General features: G+C 32.3%; 3 protein-coding genes across 8 annotated transcripts in view; 1 reads left to right on the top strand and 2 right to left on the bottom strand.

Moving 5' to 3' along the window:
* Dpr12 (defective proboscis extension response 12) overlaps nt 1–1163 on the top strand; it is a 232060-nt gene extending 230897 nt beyond the window's left edge. For all 4 annotated transcript variants that reach the window (XM_070308818.1, XM_070308819.1, XM_070308821.1 and 1 more), the window contains one exon: nt 56–1163. In XM_070308818.1, coding sequence (XP_070164919.1) covers nt 56–168 — 113 coding nt within the window. In that variant the 3' untranslated portion in view covers nt 169–1163. The remainder of the gene's footprint in view (nt 1–55) is intronic.
* A 10092-nt stretch (nt 1164–11255) lies between these two features.
* Nucleotides 11256–16367, bottom strand: Snx6 (sorting nexin 6). Of its 3 annotated transcripts, XM_070308672.1 has the most exons (11): nt 16045–16367; nt 15851–15901; nt 15480–15695; nt 15273–15394; nt 15040–15176; nt 14625–14932; nt 14351–14533; nt 14068–14085; nt 13358–13421; nt 13031–13116; nt 11256–12929 (listed from the first exon to the last, which is right to left on the bottom strand). In XM_070308672.1, the coding sequence occupies exons 1-11, from the start codon at nt 16048–16050 to the stop codon at nt 12879–12881; spliced, it is 1242 nt and encodes a 413-aa protein (XP_070164773.1). In that variant the 5' UTR covers nt 16051–16367; the 3' UTR covers nt 11256–12878. The 3 variants fall into 3 exon arrangements, with proteins under 3 accessions (XP_070164773.1, XP_070164772.1, XP_070164774.1); XM_070308671.1 differs by lacking the exon at nt 16045–16367 and having other exon boundaries at nt 15851–16035; XM_070308673.1 differs by lacking the exons at nt 14068–14085; nt 16045–16367 and having other exon boundaries at nt 15851–16035.
* A 1413-nt stretch (nt 16368–17780) lies between these two features.
* On the bottom strand, nt 17781–20928 carry Rab2 (RAS oncogene family member Rab2). The gene is made up of 4 exons (XM_070308845.1): nt 20761–20928; nt 19882–20021; nt 19181–19537; nt 17781–18799 (listed from the first exon to the last, which is right to left on the bottom strand). The coding sequence occupies exons 1-4, from the start codon at nt 20804–20806 to the stop codon at nt 18698–18700; spliced, it is 645 nt and encodes a 214-aa protein (XP_070164946.1). The 5' UTR covers nt 20807–20928; the 3' UTR covers nt 17781–18697.
* Nucleotides 20929–21238: the final 310 nt, after the last annotated feature.

Raw genomic sequence — 21238 nt, forward strand, 5'->3', positions numbered from 1 at the left:
ATTGATTTCAGCCATTATTCACTAACGGACCCACCTGTCTCTCTTGCCTTTTCAGGTGACAAGATGGCAGCGATACAACGTCGCAAAACGTCGGCAGTGAAGAGGAATCGGGCGGGCGTGCTGTTGCCGGCGTTACTCATCGTAGCGGGCGTCGTTTTAGCGCGATAAGCGTTTCACTTCGAAATGTCCATAACTATTACACCATTACTTCCGTTTGTGATAGATAGGATATTACTCCCGGGACTATACAGAGTCCGCCCGCCCTCCTCCTTTTTCACCACCCGTATCCCAACCTCGCCTGTTCTCGCTCTTCCCCGTCCATCCCCCCGCGGGTCTTCTTTCTCCTTTCCTGCCTAGTTTCCCGTCTTCCATTCCATCTTCCTCCTCTATCCCCTCTTTCTTCGCTCGTCCCCCGTACATCCCTTATTTACCTTAGTTGAGGTTGCCGCCGGCTGGACTACTTAGATACGCGAGATTTTCGCGGAAGATTGCGCGATTGCCTGCTCCAAGTCATTACGCGCGACGCGCATGCGACTCGAATTATGTAAATACTCGCCGGGTCGAATATGCCACGACGACGCGGATTACGTAGGCCAGGCCTGTCCAACTTCCGGGTACACTGCCGATCGTTCACTCTCGCCAGATTCAGATCAGACGAATGGAAAACTTGTTTGCTTAGTACAAACGGATCGATCGCGTTAACAAGGTGAGACCATATTTTTCCAAAATCGTGATAAGGAGATGGAAAAACAGAAATCTTTAACGTATGTATGTGTGTGTGAAAATGACGCAAGCGTAAATATTGTTTCGTTTAAAAATAACATTTTTACTTTACAATTGTTATTGTTGCAAGTTACAATTTTATTTCTTGTACTTGTATTTTTCAGGATAATATCAAATGTGAATAATTTACATTAAGGAAATTTGATGGATTTTGGAAACGTGCTGCTTAAATGATTAAGATCCTCTTTGGATAAATCAAGAATTATAAGACTTTACAATAATATAAATGACAATTTTAATTATAAAGTAATATAATATTTAAAAAAGCCGAAATATTATCGTAGTATAGAGTATATAATATGAATAGATCTTTAGTTAAATTCGATTTTACCATATACCACGATAAAAATATTACACATTAAATAGCAACTTAATTGGATACATTTATTTGCGGCGAATATCTGCTATCTCGAGTTAATTCAAGAATATCTATTTCAGCTCTGTGCAATTTCTTAAATTGATCCTAATAGCAGTTATTAGGATTATTACAAGAATAGTTATGATATTTAATTTTCACGATTAAAACAATTACTTTACAGATATTTCGAATCAATTATATATACAATCTTTTCTTAAATCTGCTTAAATAACACATTTCCAAAGTCTGGAGTCTCATATTTGCGAATAAAAATGAAAAGAGAAAACATATACGTGGAAATCCCCGCATTTAGATCGAAATGCAAAGCATAGGTCTCTGCTCGCGCTACAATCTTGTATTTCTCGTTTCTGTAAAAATTGTTACGAAAAATTGCTCGCTTTACAAGCGTGCGAGTTCAGCTCGATGAAGTCGTCCGCCTCTTACATTATTATGATAGCGTTGCAAGACGGAGATCGCAGCGTGTCACAAACGCGGAAACACGTTTATTGCAAAACACGACGTCACACGCGTTTATTGCACGTGAAACAAACGCGAACAAAGCGCGCATAGGATTGCAATATGCGGATAGAGCGAGCGCGGCACGTCATTAAGGCACCTCGCGGCTGCGTTATTACAGCTTATACTACTAGATGGATCATCTGCTCGTCGTTATATCCAGGAAACATCGAGAAAGTGAGAGAAGAGAGAAGATCCCTACCATCTCGTGGTTGCGACGTGGTATTAAGTACGTTAGCAATTGTCGCAAGTTTAAACCCCCGGCAATATCAAGGTATATTCTATTATATATAACTATTTATCTGTATCCACGTAAAATCGCATATCTGTCCTTAATATTATAAATCTTTATTTTAGTTACTAATATCTTTTAAAAAGATCCTATTATGTAACGACAGAAATCATAAATCGATTGCACACACATACTACAATTTTTATATTTTTATTAATAATGAAAAAAATAAACAAATTTTCTTATATTACACAGAGGAGATAAAACAAATGCTCCTCTCCACTTTGATAATACAAGTAAAGAATATAAAGTCGCGCACACACTGTACCATGAAAATAACGTCACCACGTGCGCCGCTGAAGCTGAATATTACTTTATATATGATTGCAATTCCGCGTCCTTGCGCGAAACGTGCGCGTGAATTTTAGAACGTCCTACATAAGAAAAGTTAAACAAGTGGTATCCACACACATACATGTGTGTGCCACTTTTCAGAATGTTGAACAACCAACATCGTGATGTATGTCGCAACGGCCGTTCTTTCGAGCCACGTGTAGCTCTGATCTTAAAGTTGCACACGAGTATGACACCGTCTCCCTTATCATTGAGCTGAACTACGCCAAGTAAACATCTCAAGGAAGAATATAGTTTCACGGTGCATGTTCTTTTCTCTTTTATTTCCCGACTCATCTATTATTACATTACCGACTTATATGAAGATAACAATTGAGATCACTTGCAAAAATATCAAAATATCTAAATTCATCGAAATAGCAGTATTAAAGAATTCGAGACACAATCAGACTATTACAATGAATCTCTTTTGTACTTTTCCGGATTTTTTTTTTTTTTTTTTTTTTTTTTTTTTTTTTAATAACCTTAATTATATAAAATTGAGACATGTGTGTGTATGCATATATGTTCTTCACATTATTTTTCGTAAAAAAAACATCAGACCTGCGATCAATTTTATCCGTATTTACATGTTTTTATAAAATCTTTTCAGAGCGAACTAAGTACCCATCGTCGCGAGGCGCGTTTATCGAATTAATTACAAGCTGAGTATCGTCATTGAGCATTAAATAGAACGTACAAGTTGGACAGGCTTGACTCGTAGGCTCACCGAGCGGCGGCAGAAACGTTAAAGGGGCCCCCATCGTTTCTTTTGAGGGCCTACGAAACTATCGCGTAGCATCGTTTTTTCTCGCCTGAAATACTGTACACAACATCGGATACACGTAGCAAGTAAGGCGATATTCAACGGTTCTTTCTGTATATCCTAATTTAAGGCAAGATTCACGTGCAAAGATACGAAAGAAAATATAGAAAACTGTAGGATAAACGGTATTTTTTGTCGGGAATCGAATTCTTTCTCCGCGTTATCTTCGTTATACATATGCGTTATTCAGACGACATGCGTCTCGAGAAGCGTTTCCTGAAAACGTCTTGCCCTTTCCATGCGCAAAGGAGAAATATCTCAAGGAAAGCTTGCAAATGGATAAAATTATCCAAGGATATATAACGCGCACGTGTTTAATCCTTGATGTATATGTAACTACGGTGAAATCTGAACGATTCGTTGTAAACCAACGAGAAAACGAGAGATATAGGATAACGCGCGCAATTAAAATGTGAAACGCGAATCCGAATTCTTCAAAGTTTATTTTAGACGCGAAATCTCACATTTAATAAAACTTTGTGGATTTGATATTCAATCTATTTTGCCAAAAGTCACGTACGTTGCGTTACCGATATTATGTTCTTGAGCACGATCTTTATGTGACGCAATCTATATCATAGCGATTTATTATAGTAAAAATATAATATGCGATTTAAAAAATCTTGCAACCAAATTTTTATTCTTCGCAACGCGATGGTGCGTTGCGAAGAAACAACAATAAAAGATACAACGATAAAAAGATTTATTGTTGTTGATATTGACAGAGATATTCATCGTAATAATTACATTCACTTGAGGTTTAATTGACTTCTTGATATGGATATTTGATACTAATTTAGCATTCAGAAGTTAGGAAAGGTACGTATTAATCTTAAGATTTGAATTATCTTTATTTATGGAAATCGTGAAAAAATCTGCCAAAAACGAACATTCGAATAATCGTTATTCATGAAATTACTAATTGGATTTTTCTCAGAGTTCTTGTCTTTATCGAGTATTTTATTTATTTTTTGATAAACTCGTCACTTTTCTCGAGTTGCTTAAATCAGTTACATCGAAAGCGGCTATTAGTTTTACAAAGTAACGGTTCATGCTCTAATGGCTTTTATAATTCCCATGGTAAAAATAACAATATACGAAAGCGTAATATTTCAAGAATGTGCGTTCAAAAATTTGTTTAAAATTTACACGCTTTTAATACACGCGCAAATAAATGTAACACATAATATCATAATTTCAACGAGAACTATACTTCTGGACATAAGCGTATTATATAGACCCACGTGCATGAAAACTCGTATAAATCGTGCATAGAATTTGTGGAATTTCTATCTATACATCCTCTGAATCTAAAATTTTAATGAAATTATCCTGGATAGAAAAGAAAAAAAATTGTTTTTCGACATATTTGAAATGTCATGGAATTCAAGCTCAACCAATATTAGATCGCATGCCAGCATATATTCGTCATTATATAAGCATATATCGGAAGATTTAATTCGATGTTACGAAAATGAACGTATCGTTAGATATTTCAGTCTCGCGGGCGACCTTCTATCCATATTTATAAAGATGATATCGTACGTTGAGAAATATGTTTCGTGCTATGTAATATATTGTGTATATGTTAGACAGTGCTAATCTGTATTCATTATTCATTATGCTTTATTAATATAGGAAATCGAAATATGGAACGCGATATCCTACTCGGAATTTTACGAAACGATTTTGCAAAAGATTAGCCATTGCTATCAAATGATTTCCTTTGATAACGCCCGGAATTCTTGATCGTCTAATCGTGATAAATTTACAGTTACAGCTTTATCGCTCACGTTATTTGAAATTCAAACAGTCTACAAAGTGGTTACAGAATTCAACAAATTTTACGACCTTTCCGACAATTCCTAATCGTCTCTTCCAATCTCTTCGTTGCTATAAGTTAATAGCTCATCCTTTACGTATATTACTTAGATCGTTCTGCTAGAACCAAATCTCGCTTGCGTATATTGTATGAAAAAGAAAGAGAGAGAGAGAGAGAGAGAGAAAGAAAGAAAAGGAAATATGTACATGATAGATTTTACATTCATTTAGAGATTTTTTCATTTGCACGCTATTTATTTTAAGTCTATTCTATTCTAGTATGACTTTCTACATCAATTAATTATTAACTTATCAGTTACGATCGTGGGAATATTTCATATTTTAATTAATATATGACGAAGTATATATTCAACATTAATTTCAAAATATTTGATTGCAAACAAAATGTGTTTACATATATATTTCGATCTTAACTAGATTATCTCTTAAAATATTTTTGCATTCATACATTGTATCTTTTTCACTAAAAATTTTCAGAAAGATGGTACGTATAAAACCAATTAAAAAATAATCTCTTAACAATGTAATTTTCTTAGCAAGCTTCAACGCAACAAAAAATCGCAAGAATTTCACTCTGAAGAAAAATGCCTGCGGTCAATACTTTGTACAAAGAAAAGATCAGACCTCTCAACGATAAATTATTCATTACGGTTATAATTAATAAAACAGGAATTTTTAATAGATTCTCTTTTGCAATTTCAAAAAAAACGATAGAGAGCGAGAAAGATGCAGCTATCTATATTCCTTTGAATATAGATGCTTGTATTTTCGATTACAGGTTCAAGCTGTCCCATGACTAATGGCTAATAACGTTCACGCGTATATTTATTTATATATCTACGCGTGAAGCGAAATTCCTACCTTGCAGTACGGATATTTCGATGTCGAATACCAGCTGATGGAGTTATCGGGGAATAGCAGGGCGCGATACGCCGTAATGAGAACAATGCGGCGCTCCTCGAATATTTACCAACCTCACGGAATTCTGCAATAGTGTACGGACGTCATGCTGAAGCAACTACTAACGCGAATTCCATGAATTAGCGCACCGATTCTTTAATTAATTTAATTAAAAATGAGTAATCCAATGGAAATAATCCGACGTGCGCCCGCGCGTTTCTTCGAAGTCTCGTTCGTTCTCGTAAAAGTCGTCGCTCGTACGTGCTTACGATTACATCGGGATTAAATCAATTATTATCGCGAGCGCAATGTTACATATCGTGTTATCGATTGGTGTTTCAAATTGGGATATTCGTATATTGGTTAATAAAATAAAATCATAAAATATACATACATACACGTATATAAATATGAACACGCGTGCGTAATCATCTCTCTCGGGGTAACTCGTTGACTTGCAAATATTTTTATCCAAAACATGCACAACAAAATTTGTTTCTCTCTATTACTGCTTATATTATTCATTAACATTAATGAAAACGATAATAATAGTTATACAGTAACTATTATTAATTATTGCTATTATTATATTTGAACTATTATAAAATATTGTTCTTAATATTTTTTACAGTTTAGAATTTTTATCAAAGCATGAAAGACATTTTTTTCTAACTTTTAAACGAATCGTCGCAGCGTGAGCTCTCGATATTTTCAAACAAATTTTTCTAACGAATCTTTGTCGATACGCGATATTTTTTCACGGCAAAGCTGCTCGGGGGGCGTTGATTACGATCTATCTAACGAAACGGTCGACGAAATTTTGCGATAGAAACGTACTAGGCAGATGCATAGATGGATACACAAGAAGATACAACGAACGCAATAATTATCATCGATTCAACATTTATTTCTCGGCTTCCACAACGCTTCCATCCGCGAATCTTGGAAGCGATGGGACGCACTGTCTCGCTTTCTTCGTACAATGGCTTTTAATGAGTTCCCTTTGCAGCGGGTACGATCGATAGCGACGCGCACTGTCCGAATCGTCCTGACAGGTCGGAAAAGAAAGAAGAAGCGAAAAAAAGAAAAAAAAACTGCGCGAAGTAACGTTTGATCAGCGAAGCGTGAAGATGGTTTTCGCGAATTTCGTGAAATCGCGTGCAGTCACCCGTGTATTATGTATCCGTCGTTATCTGTGGCTCGATAGTGGAAGAGAGCGGAACCGGGAGAAGGGAAAAAAACGCCGCCAAGAAAGGGTCACATACGGGGGTTTATTTTGCCTCCGGCGCAGCGGGATCCATCTCGCGTTCTTTATCCCCCTCGTGTCCCCCGGCGTCGCAATCGGCGGAGTAGCGATCCTTGCAAAGATATCGATAGAAAACGGAAATCCTCGCGGAATTAAATCGAGAATGCTCTCGAGACTCCCGGAAGCTACATGTACGTATCTTTTGTTTCTTATGCCGATACTGTCATTCTTTCGCGTTCGTAATTCCTTATTCCTTTAGTCGTTTCCGGTTATCCAGCTAGCTCGGAAATCGATCTGATAATCGGAAATTTTATCGAATGTCGATATTAAATCCTCTTTATATTATTTATTTTTATATTTTTATAAAGTTTTTTTTAATTGACGATTGAATGCAAAAAATATTAAAATACTTATATCTTATTTATTATCAATAATAGTATTGCAAAACTGATGTTTTCTTTACACTGGTATACAGGATAGTCTATATGTTTGGTTTTTTCTGTTTATACATATATATATTTATTTAAAAAATAAATTCAAATTCTTTCATATGTAAAAATAATAATCAAAATGTCTTATAAAATTTGCAATATAAAAATTTTTGAATTATCAGTAATCGCTTACCATTGATATCTAATTATTCTTACATTTTTTTCTTTTTGATACTGCTCCAAATATGTTTGATTGGAATATATTTCGTTCTATATTTTTGCACAAAAACTCTATTATACTTTATATTTAACTCGACATCTTTGATTCGCGAGATCCAGCATTCGGCACGCGAATTCCACTACGATGATTCTTTAAAATATTTTCATGCAAGCCTATTTCATGCCACCTTGTGAATCCTATAATTATAGGATTATTAAAACGTATAATATACAAAGAGAAGAGAAAGAAAAAAGAGAATAGATGTTTATTACGATAGAAATATCATGTTCATTCCGAATAAAAACAGGTCGCGTGTAAACGATACCGTACGACGTTATTTTTAATTTAACGTTTAATGACGTTATTTTTAACATATTATATAAGACAACATACAAGAATTGTACTTATACTATACAAATACCATATAAAATAGAAAAAGAAAAGAGAGACCGACAGCTTGAAGATGTTTCATAGGAAAAAGCGCGTGTCGTAAATTACATATATATTCGAGGAGAAATTTTATTAGTAATTTTACGACATGCCGCTCGATCACATTGTTTCCGCATAAAATTTTAACACTTCCCATTCATAAAGGATCATAATTACTCGGAGTTTATTAATTCGATCTTGCAATGCACGCGCCTCTCGTTCGCCGCAAATATCTAATAAATTATTGATATCAATCGTAACAAATTTGCGATCGATACAATATTCGTATTACAAACGATTTTACGCATGATTTGATAAGTACAAATAATGCGCGAATGATAACACGCGACAATAATGCAGCGAGTGTGTTAAGCGTGCGACAAAAAACAGTGATTACGATAATATGTTTGTAATCTGTCATTGATCATCGCATCAACGATTATGGCAATAACACAGGTATTCTAATCGACACGGAACGAAATGATCCTCTACAATGTTTTCATCCCTTGACGTTTCTACCAGAATCAAAGAAAAAGTGAAAAAAAATGCATTCGAGAACAATCGCATAATTTTAAAACGAACGATCCCAACAAAAACAGAAACGTATTCGAACGAAACAAAGAAATTCTTATCACGATTCAGCGATCGAATTTCATTTGAGATTCATACGGCGGGCGAAGGGATAATCGAAGCTAATCTATTTCGAGTTTCCAGACATCGTAGACAATTAGACTGACCAGATTTGAATTTGATTCGAGATTCGAACGCGAACGAGAGTACAGGTGCGAACGAGAGCCCAGGATTGCAGCCCAGCGGGCGGAAGACTGATTGGCCGACCCAGATGCATACCGTTATCATAAATCTGCTCGAAATCTCCCGCACAACCGCGTAGATATATATTGTTACGCTTCCCTCGTCCACCAACCTCTCCTCCCTCCTCCCGCTTGGTCTCGAGTCTGTGCATTCTTCATCATTGTATTTTCGCGACGACCAAAGAGAAATCATACGCTGGTATCTCGGAATAAATTAATGCGCGGCGTTTATCGAGTACGATATTTTACGTGCCGGTACGCACGGTTTACGTTTAAACGCGAAATCTAACTGTGGCTTTTACGCCACCGGCAGTAAATAGGTCGACTTTGTCGATTTACGGATTCCAGTGAATATAAAAAAATCTTGATATATCGTTGACCATGTATATACATAGCGTTACGGAATGTAAATTTGATTCTAAGTGTAAAAGACCGACGAGCTTAGTGACTACATTATATTTTATTTAAAAAATTACCGTTCCGGATTAAGGATCGATAAAAGTTAAGATTGACGGTGAGACTAATCATACGAAAATTTTAATTAATTTTGACAGCGAACTTGTATATGGCATGCCTACATCGTATGTTTGGAAAAAAAATTGGAGAGAGATTTATGATCATATATTTCGCATATATTTAAATATAAATTAAATTTAAACATAAATGGGCAAAAAATTGAATATTACATCTAGAGAGAGAAAATCTTAACACGATCGCGTGAAAAGTAAAGGGTAAATTAACGTGAGACGTATATCGAGAGATTCGAAATATAACACATTGAGTATCTCTCTCAGGCTTGTTTACCCGCATAAATACCAGCATAAATGTGCAAATAGGTATTTTCTATAAGACTCTATTGTTCTCAGTTACTTGGATATTAATAGAACCGTGTTTCCGTTCCGTGACAGCTGATAAAACTTTAAAATGACTTGAACCAAGCACTCACTAGCGATGTCCAGGGCGTTTAACGGATATCCGAGTGTTCGTGTCTCGTGACATATGACTAAACGTTATAGTATTAATATAATTATATTGTTAACACGTTTTGCCGTCTAATTTGAAGTGTGACGCGCCTTTAAAACTTCAAATAAAAATCCTCTTCCAATATTAAATAAAATTTCTTAATCATACAAAACTTTTTAGGATAAAGATGAAGTTTATATATTTTGCATGAAAATTCCTGTAACTTCAAAAGCAACTTCGATCTCTTTTTAAGACAGTTCTGGTGACAAATATTGCAAAAAATATATTTTTTTTTCTCTACGTATTGTATCAAATAATTTTTTTAGAATACACGAATAATATAAAAATAATTGAAATATACGAAATTGAGTACGGGCTTATACTTTTGACAAATGGAATAAAATCGCGGGACTATAATACAATACATTCACTGATTTGCTTTTATTCGTGAGATGTTCACGAATTTAATCTCTACATTTTTCATTCTACGCAGGATATCAATCGTAAGATAAAAGAGCTACTCAGTTTAACAATCGTAAGATAAAAGAGCTATTCGCGTTTAAACGTCCATTGTTTGTAAAAAATTCATCATCGTCGCGGACGAGCATAATTTACCGGCGAATGCTCCTATTCGTTGATCAATGAGAATCGATAATTACTTGCCGTGTTATTAACAACGATTGTGCATTCCCGATAACCAACCGCGTTTGTACCGCGTGAGAACGATAAATTCTCCAAAATGAACGCTTCCGCAATGCCGGAATATGGTCCGACGATAATGCTAACGAGCGAAATAAAGTCGAATTAAAATATAATATGGGCCGCATCCATTGTTCCATACCTACACAATGAAATTACAATTGTTAACAGACCCGTGGGATTATACTTCGCATAAGTGTAGCACCTATGTATATATAGATTACTCTTAGAATTTTAATCCGAAATATGATTTGTTAGAGTTAGAAACTTTGATCGATAATTTCGAACGAATGTAGGTGAAATATTTATGGCGTATCTCGAGAAAAGTGCATCTCGTGTAGAGATATTTTATTTTATCTTTTTTAATTTTTTGATTAAGTTTTTTGAAAAATGTCAATCCTAATATCAGAAAACAAAAATATTACCGAAAATATTGTGAGTTAATTAATGGATTTAATTAATTATTTTCGTAAGTAGAATAAAATCACTCATGTCTTTTTAACCATACCTTTTTATAGGATATTTTTTATATACTACTGAAGAGAGAGTACCATCAATTCGTCATGTCAATAATGAATAATTGTAATTATTTGTAACACACACACACACACACACACACACACACACACACACACACACACATAACTTGCTTATCAAAATGTGCTAAGAGAATTACATAGATAAACTCATATTTTCACGAATTTTGTTCACACAAGTGACACAGATGTAATAAAAGCAATACTGTTAAACTGGAAGTGCGTGTATTAATTATTGTTCTCAAAAATATATATCTGGCTTGTCGGAATTTGATATTGTAAAATAGTGATTGAAAGTATATAAGCGAGAATAAAAAACAAAATAAGAAATAGAAATGGTGTTGAAAGAGCGAGACGTTTTGCAGCGTGACTTTTGCGTACCAAAAAAAAAAAAAAAAAAAAAAATTATTGCGTCGTCTTTACTGTTTATTATTATTAAGATTATATTAACTGTACGGTGTAATAATACCAAATTAATTAAGACCGGCGTACGATAAACGGGATACGACGTTGTCCGCATCGCAGCGCGTTTATCTGCACTCACTCATAGGATATTCATAGGATCTACTGATATTAAGGATAAGACGATAATGTACGGTACATTACGGTGGATTTCGAATTAATTCTTAAAGAATTAAACGATAAACTTGCAACTTAATGAATTTCTCAGTATATGTCTGCAATCATGTATTATAGAAAAGAAAAATGATTCGATTCAATAAAAACTTACGAAAATATTTGTGTGCACTTATTCATCTCTGATGAAAAAGCAATCTCACCGGAATTGTATAATTGAATGATTATAAAGCATGCTTCTCTTTTTTTTCTAGTTTATATGAGATGAGTAATAATAAAGTATCTAATGTAATTTATACGACAAACGAAAATAGCGATGAAATGCATAACAAAAGAACATAAAAATATAAATATGGCTTTACAACGCTACAATGAAAAGTATAATTGCACTTTATTATAAATTGTTTCAAGGTCCCTTTAATCATTGCCGCATTGCTTTGCTTCCTAATCTTAAAACGAACGCAATTATGAATAATTATTTGTCAGAATAATTACTAGTGTATCGTAAAAATCTGGAAAGTTCATTTATGAAAATCTAATTGTTTATATTAACTTTAATCATCCTGAGCTTTTATACTAACGATTCCTCCTTCACAAATTTATCCTATACTTAAATATTATAATAATAACATGCTCCATATGGATATATTCTTATTTATACATATATGTATATATATAGATATATATATCTCTCTCTTTTCTATATATATATATTTGTTTATATAGAGAACCTTTATAAATGTAACAGGCTCTTAATTCAAAGCTGCAAAGGGACTCGATAACATCTAATTTTTTACAATACGTGTTATTTTTTTTTTAAATACATGTATTATCCAAACTCTTATAAAATTGCTTACTTAATATTTATGAAGCAGAAGCTGATAGCAGCATTTGCATAGCTTTTTACAGCTCAAAGATAGTAAATATTCGTTTTTCGCAGTCACTTTGCAGCTATTAATACAATAGTTTATTTCCCATGTAAGATAGATCTAATAAATTTAGTTAACAAAAAATATATATAATATTTTACAGTACCATTATCATATTTTAAATAAACTGTTATCTGCATACAGGATGCATGCATGTAGGTTTATCCATGGCAACACTAAAACTAGATCACTCTTCCCGAAGCACGGATAAACATTTCTTGAGCAATTCCGCGTGTGACTGTGAACATTTAACGTAAATATATTCTCGAGATATATGTCTGTAATATTTTCGTAACGTATTATTATTTCAGCTTAAAAAAATATAATATCTACACTCACTTTAGCATGTTTTATTTCCAGCTCTGTTAATTCAATGAGATTCTTTTTAAATGCTGCTACTCGCCTAGTCTTGAAATCTAATAATTCTAAAAAGTTATTACAAGTATTAATAATAATGCTTTAAACAATTTAAATAATCAATACCATTTTGTAACTTAAGTAAAAAAACATTGTGTATTTTTATGATAGAAAGTAATAAACAAATTGCAACCTGCCTTTCATTCTATCTCCCTACAACTATTCTCTTACAAAATGATATTGATCACGTTATTTCTAAGTAAATAATTTATCTATTTCTACTTATTTTCTTTTTCTAATTTTACTTACCTTCTTTTCCTTTATCAGACATCTGTTCAAATTTCTCACATGCTTCGGTCTGCGCTTGTTCCGCCTTGATATAATACAAATACAAATTTAAAATATCACAAAATATTAAATATGCATTTTGTTCATTGTTTTAAAACTTTCAAGATGCAATTTTATATAATGTAATATTTAGCATATCCATCAGCAAAACTCATAGTAACATATCTCTATTGTAAAAATATTATAACCACATCATAAATGATATAAATTATTGTGATAATGTTCAAGTGCATGCAAATGTCAATCATGCATAATATTTGACGACAACTTCTGTGCTGCAGTAATTAATTTGTGCAGATTTATTTTTCTATTTAAAATTATTTCATGTCATTATTTCACGATTATTTCATGATCATTATATGTTTTGCATATTAATTGTCTATATATGAGAAAAAGTACAAATATATGGTTTTTAGATAGAGAAATTATGAAATCAATATTTTCCTAATATTATTTTTAGTAATAAATTTATACTATATTATATATATAATATCATAAAGTTTAGTATTCCTTTAAAATGCTTTTATGTAAAATGACAAATAAATCTCAATCGAATTACTTTTGGCATTTTATATATTTAAAAAAAAGGTAGAAGGGGAGGAGCTGATTTAAACAGGATCTAATTTTTAAGCACTACCGCAAAAAAATATATGACACAAACAATGACACACCTCAGCAACCTCCAGTGCCTTGAAAAGCAAGAAAAATTAAAGTTCTGATTAGATGCTATTCATGGACATCACTTGATTATAATATCTAATAATTGCAGTTTCAGTTTAATTGCTGCAATATTAATAAATATGATCTTAAAAACTAATATGTGTATTCATTTGTATTATATTTTAGTTTTGTTTGCCCTATCCCTATAAGCGATTATTTAATTGTATGTGACAGTATCACACTATAATATTGCATGAATATCAATTTGCAAATTATAGGAAAATATGAACTTACGGCATGAACATCCTTATTTTTGGCACGAGCTTTTTCAAGAGTACGATTCGCAGATTCATATTCGTGTAAAGCTTTCAGTCTTCTAAAAAGAAGCCTTTTAGCTGCAGCTGTATCTCTCATATAATAACGAAGAGTGTCTGATAATTTTAAATCTTCATCTGATGCTACACGTCCTTCAACTTTCTACAAAAAAGAAAAAAGTATTCAAATAAATAATGATAGCGGATTTAAAATTGAATAGAAATTTTAATTGGATTCTATAAAATATTCTTACTCGTAATTTCTCAAAAGTCTCAGCAATTTTAGTTAAAAATCTTTCAAGTTTTCCAGTATCTGTTGTAGCTAATTGTAAAAGATTAGTGGAAATCTTTATATATGAATCTGCTACATCTTTATGTTTGGCTGTTTGACGGTCAGCTAACCTTGTTGCTTCTTTTAGGTTATGGTGATAAGTTTGAAGGAATGTCATTTCTTGATCAAAAAAATCATTTACATCTTTCACTGTAGCCGATAAATAATATTCATCGGTAGTTTTGGAAAACGACTTTACTAAACCACCAAACATTTCCATTTTATTCTTTCCTGCAAAAATAAACAAAATATATTTTAGATTATATTTTCTACATCTATTTCCATTTTGTATTTCCATTTTGTATTTGCATTTTATCATTGTATATCAAGAACATTACCTCGTACGCAAAGATCTTGATCATATTCTAAGAATACCCTTAGATTATGATCATTCCGAAAAACTGGATGATGTGCCAATCTGGTCAAAAACATTTCGTGCATAGCAACAGTTTTTTTAAAAGTGGCTAAGTATTCCCTGCAAATAAATATATTACGAGTAGACTTTATTAGATCTTTACAGTCAAAATGTAATAATAAATATAGGATAAATCCATATATATAAAAAACTTACGCTTCCAATTCTTGCTTCATCTTATTAAACTCTTCGCGAGTCATATTTCCCTCACCTTCGCCAAGTTTTTGTAACTTTTCGCGCGATGCATCAAAGTCTGGTCTTGGTGGACACGGTGGAATCTATGATAATAACATCACAATATTAATATTGAAAAGTAAAATGTGGGAGTTAAATATATGATTAAAGACAAAGATTTGTACTTACAATGTAACCAGCATACTCTTCATTTTCCTCGAATCGATCATGGAGCCATACAAACTCTTCATGTTGCCTCACAACTAGATTGTCCGGTTTTTGGAATTCAGGTAAAGTAGTTTTCGTATGTACAGTAAACTTTACTTTATCCTTTTCACTGAGAGCATCCGAAATGTCCACTTGCAAGGACTTATCCGAGAGATCTATGGTATCAGCATGGATTGTCTAAAAGAAAAGATTAGAATAAAATTGTCGTTGGACAACGCGAGAACGGAAAGTCAGGCGCATTACGATAATTATGATAAATATATATTATATCAATTAGATAAATATAAGCTTGCGCAAGAGAAAGAAAGATAGAGAAACAATATCATAAATACCTTCTTCGGAGGCACACTGTTTAAGATGTCGGCAGTGTCACATATACCATCCTGCAACATTTTTCGCATAGATTAGAGACTGCAAGACGAGAGTGTTCGCGCGAAGGGGAGCGGACTTTGCGAAAGAATTGCGCCGATCGAACGCGTCAAGCGAACGGATCGCCGGCCACCGATTGATAATAGGTTCCACCTACCATCATGGCGTCCACTGGCGTCGTCTCCTCGCCACACCGTGTTTGACAGCAGTCCGATTAATAGGACCGTCACACCGAATAATATACACGTATCACTGTCGTATGGCAAGAGCAAACTGATAATCTCGGGTCTCAGATCTCGGACACGCTACGCGCGAACCCGTTGCCGGGGCCGACTGATGATGGCAGGATAGCAATTCCGTTGGTAAAGGAGATCCGAGATACAGTCACGGCATATCTCCGAGATGCAGCGCGACAATCGACTCGACCGGACTCGAACACGATTCGATTCATCTGGCCGTGGCGCGACACATATCGACAAATCAGCTGTAGAGAAAAGTACACATCACGATGTATTCGTGTCGCGCGCGCGATATTTGAAACGACTTTAAATGTATATTTTATTCGAAGCATAGTATAAACGTAAAAATTGAAATTATATATTTACATAGTATTAAATTTGTACGTAAGTTGTTAAAATTCTTCTGTTAAATTTGCATTTAACAATATTATGTCCAAACCATTTTTGTAAATAAATTTCTGTAGTCATTTAAATAAATACACCATTATGAAATATGTAACTTAAGCAAGTATAGTATAATATTAAATATGATTTATAATCATTTTTTATTTTAATTAAAACTTGCAGTCTTGTCTCTTTTGCAGGGCAATTGTGCTCGTAAATATATATTTATTCATATTTTTCATATATTTATTCAATCCTGAAAAATTTAAAAGTTTGTATTTTTTCATTATATGATATATCTTAGGATCAAGACCGATAAGTAATGTGCACATATATATTTTCCAATTGAAAAGATATGCCCAAAGCATACATACAAAATACAGCTGTCAATTAATTTTGACAGTGTAGAATTATCGCTAGATTATAATAAATTAAATGTATCGAACATAATTTCATGAAGCCAATGTACATCATTTAATCATTACAGTGTACAAGCGCAAAAGAGAGATACAATGCTGACATTCTTTGGTATAACAATTAGATATAAGCTTGTAATTTAAGTTTTATAAATAACATTTGATTACAGTAATATTTAAGAAACCAATTTTGTACTAATTAGATATAGTATGTTTATGCTTATAGATACGTTTCCTCGTAACTTCATTAAGAAATATTAATCTTAATGTATAATTTTCTTGCCACCTGACAAATCTTTTAATGCACTACTAGAGCTTATCTCTTATTCATCATATACTTAAATATTTTTCGTGTCTCATGTCTTTTCAGATTCTGAAATATTCATGATAAATCTTGAAACAAAGGCAGGAACATTTGTTAAAATGGAATCATTTTTGGGCTTTGATGAAATATAGATAAAATTATATCACTGCTATACTCATATCGGTATCTTTATCTATGCTTTAATTATGGCTTTTGTGTTACGCTGTTGTTATTGGAAATTTTATTATAGTTATAATATAAATAGTAAAAATGTATTTTTGATTTACTTATATTACTAATAATGCCTTTATTTTCAGAAATTACCATAAATAATGATACCAATTGTTATAACAGATGCAATCAGATTTCTTGTAACTATTATATAGAATATAAATCTGTAATTGAATATAGGCCTCCTAATAGCATTGATTAATATATGTTTTATAATCATCATCTTATACATCAATACATACATAATATATATATATATATATATATATATATATATATATATATATATATACACATATATATACATATATATATATAGTTATTTTAGATAATTATGTGTAAATGTCCAATTGGTTTAATTGATACATATATCATTGTCCATGAGCCACTATCAATAGAATAGAATTTTGATCATTAGTGCACATTACATTACAGTACACAATATGTATTAAACGAATATATAAAACATTAAATAGAAACACCTGTCCTCTCCTGCTTTATCATTCCCAAATAATTAATATTACTTAATACAATTATTTATAAGTCATGCTATATAAAGTGGGAGACAAGTCTGCCAGACTTTCCAATGTAATTAAAGTTAAATTATATTATGCGTTCTTAAATAAACGTAATTTTCTAAATAAAAATTAAATAAATCTCGATTCAAAATAATATCTCATGTTAAAAGATAAAATTATTACGTGATGTGCGACAAGGCTGTCAGATTTTCCAATGTAATTAAAGTTAAATTATATTATGCGTTCTTAAATAAACGTAATTTTCTAAATAAAAATTAAATAAATCTCGATTCAAAATAATATCTCATGTTAAAAGATAAAATTATTATGCGATGTGCGAGAACATAAATGATTATATATTAAATTGAAAAAAATATCTGCTTGTTCTAGAATTAAATTCATCAAAAATATATTAAAAAATGACATAACTTCATTTTCATATCTTTAGGAGAATTTGTAAATAAAGACTTTATTACTACTTAATGTTTCATGATTTTAGTAATTATAACATTTTCGTCTTACAATAATTCTATCTATTTCTTGTTATGTGAATAAGATTATTTCAATTAATAAATACATCAATTGTTGCTTGTTACCTCATGACACGGCATGCGCAGAATTAAATTGTACAAAGTGTGTTCAGATTAAAATAAAGAGCAGGAGTAAGGTCAATTCAGATCGGAGAAGGATGAAGCGGTGGACAGATAAGCCCCAGCCCCTAGCAGCACCCACCACCCTGCGCACTACCTTGTCCACCAGTTCCTGTTAAACCTCCAGGACTTGTTGGTGAATGTTGTGGTCCAATCTTAATACCGTTTGCCTATGCAATTCAATTGTCATACAGTTTGGAAAGATTATTTTGCATATTATATATGTATATAAGTTTTTATCTTACATAAAAGATATTTTTATGATATTTTCAAAAAATAATATGAATGCAATTATAATGTAAAAAAAAAAAATGATATAAAAAAATGAGTAATTATACACATATTTCACTGCATCTTTATCTCACATTGATATGAATCAAACATGCATCCATTTTATGATTTATATAGATATAAATATATATTCTTTAATATTATTAAATAATAATAAATTAAAATGTTAATACAAATAATATGATAAGAATATGAAATTTTATAAAAAGTAATTATAATTAGACATTAGTGTAATTAATTAGACATTAATGTTGTCATACCTCATTATTGATGTCAAAGACTCCCTCCTGTATCTTTTCATATATTTCTTTTGCAGTATTGATAAACGCTTCTTCTACATTGGCTGCAGTCTTAGCACTAGTCTCCATAAAGACAAGACCATGCTCGCGTGCAAAAGCTTCGCCTTCCTCTCTCCTTACTTCTCTTCGGCTATCCAAATCACTTTTGTTTCCAATTAACATGATAACCATATTGGAATTTGAATGTTGCCTTGCATCTTCCAGCCATGTTGTAAGATGATTAAAGGTTTCCCTACGTGTAATGTCATATACCAATAGAGCTCCAGCTGCTCCACGATAATATGATCTTGTTATAGAACGGAATGCCTCTTGACCTGCCTATATAAAGCATGAATCATAAAAATAATTAACGATTAATATCTACTACCTAAATAATAATATATATATATATATATATATATATATATTTTCAAAATTTTATGTATATATCTTGGTAACATTAAAATAAAAAAATATAAAGTTTCATAAAGAATGATTAAATATATTTTCTTCAATAAGAATTAAAATTTATACAAGTTTCTTTATATGAACAATAAAATGTGTGTGTATATTAATTTGGATATTAATTATTAACATATCTCTTGCAAATTATAAACTTCTGCCTAATAAACATTAGTAATATAAAATGTGACGATATGTATAGAATTATTAAAAATAATTACAGTATCCCAAATCTGCAATTTAATTTGCTTGCTATCAATGGTAATCATACGTGCACCAAACTCGACACCTATTGTCAAGTCATGGACTGGCTGAAATCTCTTATCCGTAAATTGAAGAAGGAGACAGGACTTTCCAACTCCTATATAAAAATATCATGGTTTTTAAATCACAATCTTTGATTGTAAAATCCTAGTAAAAAATATTCTTATTATTCAATTGAACATATATGTATACAAACTAAAAAACTGTTTGATACTTGTCTTATTTTAATATCTATTTAATATCAAATTCTTATGTAATATATTTATAATATTACATTTATTTTATTTTATTTTTCATGTATTGTTTAAAATATAATAATCACGTGCATGCAACAAATTCATCAATAGTATTACAAAATAAAATTATAGAAATATTTGCATTTATAATAATAAACATATATACATATGTACAAAATATACATGTGTATTTAATTGTAGTATGAATAATTTCGTCATAAAATACAAGCTAGTTTTACAGCTGTCATCATTAAAATCAGCAAAACAATTTATCAAATCTTATAAAACTCAAACGACGCGCAATAACAACAAACCAAGCTACAAAGCAAAACATATATAAAATTTATCGAAAAATACACGCGACGTATATATTTAAAAGGAACAAATGCGCTTTTAAGATAAGAGAATTTCCTCATCAGTAGATGTTTCCAAAAGAAAAAAAAAAACTGGGATTACTCTCGCATTTGCAAATCAGCGATATCGCACGCCACGCGAGAACGAAAACAAAGGGGCCCTGTCAAAGATGACGTAGAAAGCCACGGGACGAAGGTCCAGTTTCGTGTCGAGGTGTCTCGTGCGTAACGTGCATCGTTTATTTACCTGTGTCTCCGATAATGATATACTTGAACAAATACGCGTACGACATTTTCGAAACTGATGAGACGCGCGAGTAATTGTAGCTCCACAATATACACCAGAAAACAGAATACCCTTCTTCTGACTGTCTTATCTCTTCTGCTCCAACATGACGTCAGAAGACTTCGGCAGACTTCGGCGCGGCTCGGATCGCCTTCGACTTTTCCGATATCCCGTCACTGTCACTCGCATGGACACGTCGTCGCGACGTCGCCCGTTGATTGGTTGCGCGTGGCAGAGTATTGAGATATATATATCGCTTTATATTTAATTTTATATTTCATAAGAGTATTGTATATATATTTTCAATAAAAATATATAAGCGCGAAATTTATATAATATATAGATTGAAAACTGCTCAGTGATTTCACGCATATGACATGCACATAAAATATGAGTTCATGAAAATCGGGCTTGAGAAAAAAGTGATCACTGAGGTCAA

This window comes from Polyergus mexicanus, unplaced genomic scaffold, assembly GCF_030449975.1.
Source record: "Polyergus mexicanus isolate NDT 795.1 unplaced genomic scaffold, iyPolMexi1.0 SCAF_16, whole genome shotgun sequence".
Classification (NCBI taxonomy): Eukaryota; Metazoa; Arthropoda; class Insecta; order Hymenoptera; family Formicidae; genus Polyergus; species Polyergus mexicanus.

Bases quoted from the DNA above. Each gene is read 5' to 3' on its own strand.
- Rab2 (XM_070308845.1), bottom strand. From the start codon at position 20,806: ATGTCGTACGCGTATTTGTTCAAGTATATCATTATCGGAGACACAG. The intron at 20,022-20,760 runs GTAAATAAACGA...ATTTTTATATAG, and splicing joins TATCATTATCGGAGACACAG to GAGTTGGAAAGTCCTGTCTC. The intron at 18,800-19,180 runs GTATGACAACAT...TGAATTGCATAG, and splicing joins TCTTTGACATCAATAATGAG to GCAAACGGTATTAAGATTGG.
- Snx6 (XM_070308671.1), bottom strand. From the start codon at position 15,919: ATGCGAAAAATGTTGCAGGATGGTATATGTGACACTGCCGACATCTTA. The intron at 15,696-15,850 runs GTATTTATGATA...CTTTTCTTTTAG, and splicing joins ACAGTGTGCCTCCGAAGAAG to ACAATCCATGCTGATACCAT. The intron at 15,395-15,479 runs GTAAGTACAAAT...TTATTATCATAG, and splicing joins AAGAGTATGCTGGTTACATT to ATTCCACCGTGTCCACCAAG.